Source organism: Salvelinus alpinus, chromosome 8 (assembly GCF_045679555.1).
Source record: "Salvelinus alpinus chromosome 8, SLU_Salpinus.1, whole genome shotgun sequence".
Lineage (NCBI taxonomy): Eukaryota > Metazoa > Chordata > Actinopteri > Salmoniformes > Salmonidae > Salvelinus > Salvelinus alpinus.
This window is the reverse complement of record NC_092093.1, coordinates 47,599,609-47,604,865: the sequence shown is the minus strand read 5'-3', so window position 1 is coordinate 47,604,865 and position 5,257 is coordinate 47,599,609. Positions and strand designations below refer to the sequence as shown.

At 41.3% G+C, this 5,257-nt stretch overlaps 1 protein-coding gene across 1 annotated transcript in view; it reads right to left on the bottom strand.

The window, feature by feature from the left end:
- Positions 1 to 2,512: 2,512 nt before the first annotated feature.
- The window catches only part of LOC139583234 (zinc finger protein ZIC 4-like), a 13,706-nt gene continuing 10,961 nt past the window's right edge, over positions 2,513 to 5,257 (bottom strand). The window contains exon 2 of the mRNA XM_071414081.1: positions 2,513 to 3,708. Within this exon, the coding sequence (XP_071270182.1) occupies positions 3,272 to 3,708 (437 nt within the window). The 3' untranslated portion in view covers positions 2,513 to 3,271. The remainder of the gene's footprint in view (positions 3,709 to 5,257) is intronic.

Genomic DNA, 5,257 nt, shown 5'->3' with positions numbered 1-5,257 from the left:
TTACTATTGACATAGACGTAGTGGTGTAGCTGGCATATCAGAATGCAGTGAACCAAGAGGTTGTGATGTCAAATCCCAGGTGAATTCATGTTGAGTAATAATAAATAATTACTGACAATGTCGTCAAATATATAATTTGGGACATTGTATGTTATTAGCAGCTTGTGTTAGAAATTGCATAGCCTTTTTAAGTTAAAATGCCCAAATAATAATTTATAGTTAAATGAACATATGACAGAAGTTGAGCAAACGCAAAATTTTACATACATTTTTTTGCCAACGTTTTATGAAATTGGAGCTAAATTTGGGACACCAATTGTGTTTTTGCTCTGGTAACACTTGGACCGAAAAGTTCAGTACACAAAAAAGGCTGTGGAACCAGTTACTTTATAATAATTAATTGAAACAACTAGATTTGTGGGTGTTTTTTATTTTTTACAGCGACAAGTAGCCGAGTGGTTCGTAGAACGTTAGGTCAGTAATTGGAAGGTTGACGGATCGAGTCCCCGCGCTGACAAGGTAAAACATTTCACGTCATTCTCCTGAACAAGACAGTTAATCCAAGGAAGGCAGTCATTGTAAATACGACTTTGTTCTTAACTGACTTGCGGAGTTCAATTTAAAATATTATACTTTTTTTTTATACCATTCCGTCGTCAGTCCTTGTTTCATCTTTGACGGCTGGAACTAAAAGATTTGGACGGTGCAACAAAGATGGGTCGAACACATCCGAGACAAAGAAGTCTTTCCGTGTTATCTGCGTCTTTGGAAGAATGGTAGAATCACTCAGATATTATGTCCTGCTTCAAAGACTGTTGGCTTCAATTGAGACTGAACTATATTGTAACCAATTCAGGCACAAGAGCTAATGCCAAGGAGAGAGGAATCCACCGTTTGGTTATTTGTTGTAGTGCTAATTATTTATGATTTTATGTGGGGCACTTGGACAGAGTAAATACAAGCACCAAATGAACAAACATCTAAACGTATCAGACAGTGGGGACTTCCGCCTTGTTCCTGCCTCAGAATGGCGCAGCAGGTTCTGCAAACTCTCAGCCTCTTTACGACAAAATATGCCTCAGATCCTCGTAAAATAATTTATGTGCATGTCTTAATTAGTGCATAACAGTGCCTGGTGTATGTTTGAAATTATGGAATAAATGAAGACAAAAACCCGTTGATAGGCTATTATTGTATATTTTTTTATATGAGGAATTTTACTGTTATTAGAAGCATAATGCTATTGCGTGTTAGCTAGCCTAAACGCCCATGTGCACTACAATTAGCTCAGTCACATAGGAAACTTCACCTATGTGGAGATCTCTAAAACCACTGTTAACATGGTCGTGCCCATTCCCCTCAACACCAAACACCTAGCTTATACGCTGCTCCTCTTAAAGAACGCAGAACCCACAGTAAACGCAGTCTTCAGTTCACAGAACCCAGTAAACGCAGTCTTCAGTTCACAGAACCCACAGTAAGTTCACAGGACGCATCCAAGCAGCTTTGCAATGCAAGTCTATTATTGTGAGAATACGTGCGTAATTCTATCGGCTTCTCTTTTGATAGTTGTAAAAATATAGCAAAAGAACATTTTCTCTTTATATTGAATAGAAAGAACATAGATTACCGTTTCCTACCCCATGGGTAGCAAATATTACATTCTTTTGAAGAGGCGCTGAAGTCCTCAGACTTGGCCCCATATTATTCGAGTTTGACTCGGCTATTGCTATAGAAATCTTAATTCACCGTGAGGACTCACCGTCATGAAGAAATGGCTCTTTGTGTTAAAAGATCTTTGAAGTCTGGATGAGAATATACGAGCCTTTCATCAAACCCTGCCCACATCTCCCCTGCAGAAAACCACACTTTATCTAAGAGAAAAATAGATCCCACACAAATAAGACATGGACATGACCAGTGAAGAATATTTTCACAAAATAAAATCTGGATTTTCTTTTAAAGAAGTGCTTTGTGTGTGGCTTTCCAGTGTTCAGGGATGAAGTTTAGAGTAAAAACTAAAAGTAAACTAATGTTAAATACAACACCGAGGACAATGGCTTCTTTTCAAAGTTCTTTATGTTTTTTTCGGCTGCACGTTGGCAAGAGGGTTAAACCAGTTGAACATTACAGCAAAATAAAAACATTTAACATTGTTCAAAACGAAACAAAAAATCGAAAAGTGTCTGTTGTCCAATATGGGTCCAAACATGTTCTCGACCCATATGCCGGGCTCTGTTATAGATGGTACATGAGATTAAATAAGCCACGAATGGCAGTAAGGCTCGCTGTTGAATATAGTGAAAGAAACGTGTTTGGTCTCACGGCTCCTTTAAAAAAAGACTGTTGTTATTCGTCTCTGCTGTCTTGTTTTACATGAGTACAACATGTGAGATTCAAGGCGTTTTAGAGCGCCCTGTCATGTATTGGTTAACAGTACCCTGATAGTATACGCATTAGAATAAATTCGTTAATTTATGTCTATATCAATATTAAAAAGTCAAGGCCCAGAAAATGATAATTTAATTTAATCATACACGATTTATTCAAAATACTGACAAATTACAAGGCAGTTTGGTACATATTTCGAGTGTATTTTCTCGATAGGATCACGTTTTCATAAAAAATGCATAACTAACAAATATTGACGAGAATTACAAAATCACAAAAGGACCAAACATTTATGAATTGAATGTAATAATATCAAATAGACGATATGAAAACGATTCAATCAATAGAATATAACATCAGAAATGGAGACAATATGTCTTGCATGAAACTCCAAACGTTTCAATTATTTAATTTATACAAATAAGTGTAGCAAACAATAAAAAACTGCTGAAATACCAAAGCTTACAAAATGACTATTACCACCTACACATCGAAACGTATCGATTTACAAATGTACATTACATTTTTTTTTTATATTGAAACACTTTGGTTCGATAATACAAAAATGCTCATGTCAGATTCAAAAAATAAATTAAAAAGATATTGAAGTCAAAACTCGATTTACAAAATAATACAGCAAGATACATGCGTACAATAACCGGGTACGAGAATAATACATTTTTTTCCAAACACATTGGGATAGAAGAGAGCTATCACGAGATACATTTGGCAGTGTCTTATTTGTCCGATATGCCAGACAGTACATTGAATGATTTGGGCCTTAGAAAACAGACCTTTTCTATGTGTTAATTTTGTAAGTTCGCGGGTATATTAGAAAATATCTTTAATATCTTATAATAATTTTCTGGGCTAGTTTTGTTTAGAACGCGTCCCTTGGCTCTGGGTGTCTGTAGGGCGTCTCATCCCCGGGATCAGGGCTGGGGGAGCCGCTGGGAGGTGTCTGAGTACCGCTCGCACCAGAACTATGACAGACGTACCACTCACTTAAATTGGCGAGTTGAGACGAGGGTGCTGGTTCTGAGAGCGACGAGGCCCCTGGCTCTCGGCCTAAGTCCGATGATGGGGACACTAATGACGGAGTTGAAGACTCGTAGCCAGAACTTGGTGGTGGAGACTTGCAGTGCACTTTCATGTGTTTTCTGAGAGAGCTGGGGTGTGTGTAGGATTTGTCACAGCCTCTCACTTTGCAGTTGTACGGCTTATCGCTGGTGTGCACGTGGGAGTGCTTCTTCCGGTCACTGCTGTTGGCGAAACGTCGGTCGCAGCCGTCAAACTCACATTTGAAGGGCTTCTCACCTGAAATAAGTGAACAAAAGTTAGGCTTCAGAAAACCCAAAAGCATAAATCAAAACAGCTGCTTTATTTTGGGGTTGGTGACGCATGGCCACATGTGACATGAGTTATGTCAAATAAAACTATATTGGCCTTTAGTGTATTGCCTATTGTACTTGACCCAATGAAGAGCTGAGTTCCTTTAGGACAGCCCGTTGAACCAGCTGAGTTCCTTTAGGACAGCCCAATGAACCAGCTGAGTTCCTTTAGGACAGCCCAATGAACCAGCTGAGTTCCTTTAGGACAGCCCAATGAACCAGCTGAGTTCCTTTAGGACAGCCCAATGAACCAGCTGAGTTCCTTTAGGACAGCCCAATGAACCAGCTGAGATCCTTTAGGACAGCCCAATGAACCAGCTGAGATCCTTTAGGACAGCCCAATGAACCAGCTGAGTTCCTTTAGGACAGCCCAATGAACCAGCTGAGTTCCTTTAGGACAGCCCAATGAACCAGCTGAGTTCCTTTAGGACAGCCCAATGAACCAGCTGAGATCCTTTAGGACAGCCCAATGAACCAGCTGAGATCCTTTAGGACAGCCCAATGAACCAGCTGAGTTCCTTTAGGACAGCCCAATGAACCAGCTGAGTTCCTTTAGGACAGCCCAATGAACCAGCTGAGTTCCTTTAGGACAGCCCAATGAACCAGCTGAGGTCCTTTAGGACAGCCCAATGAACCAGCTGAGTTCCTTTAGGACAGCCCAATGAACCAGCTGAGGTCCTTTAGGACAGCCAAATGAACCAGCTGAGTTCCTTTAGGACAACCCGTTGAACCAGCTGAGTTCCTTTAGGACAGCCCAATGAACCAGCTGAGATCCTTTAGGACAGCTCAAACTAAACAGCTGAGTTCCTTTAGGACAGCCCAATGTACCAGCTGAGATCCTTTAGGACAGCCCAATGAACCAGCTGAGTTTCTTTAGGACAGCCCAATGAACCAGCTGAGTTCCTTTAGGACAGCCCAATGAACCAGCTGAGTTCCTTTAGGACAGCCCAATGACCCAGCTGAGTTCCTTTAGGACAGCCCGTTGAACCAGCTGAGTTCCTTTAGGACAGCCCAATGAACCAGCTGAGTTCTTATAGGACAGCCCAATGAACCAGCTGAGGTCCTTTAGGACAGCCCAATGAACCAGCTGAGTTCCTTTAGGACAGCCCAATGAACCAGCTGAGTTCCTTTAGGACAGCCCCAATGAACCAGCTGAGTTCCTTTAGGACAGCCCAATGAACCAGCTGAGGTCCTTTAGGACAGCCCAATGAACCAGCTGAGTTCCTTTAGGACAGCCCAATGAACCAGCTGAGTTCCTTTAGGACAGCCCAATGAACCAGCTGAGTTCCTTTAGGACAGCCCAATGAACCAGCTGAGTTCCTTTAGGACAGCCCAATGAACCAGCTGAGTTCCTTTAGGACAGCCCAATGAACCAGCTGAGTTCCTTTAGGACAGACCAATGAACCAGCTGAGTTCCTTTAGGACAGCCCAATGAACCAGCTGAGTTCCTTTAGGACAGACCCAATGAACCAGCT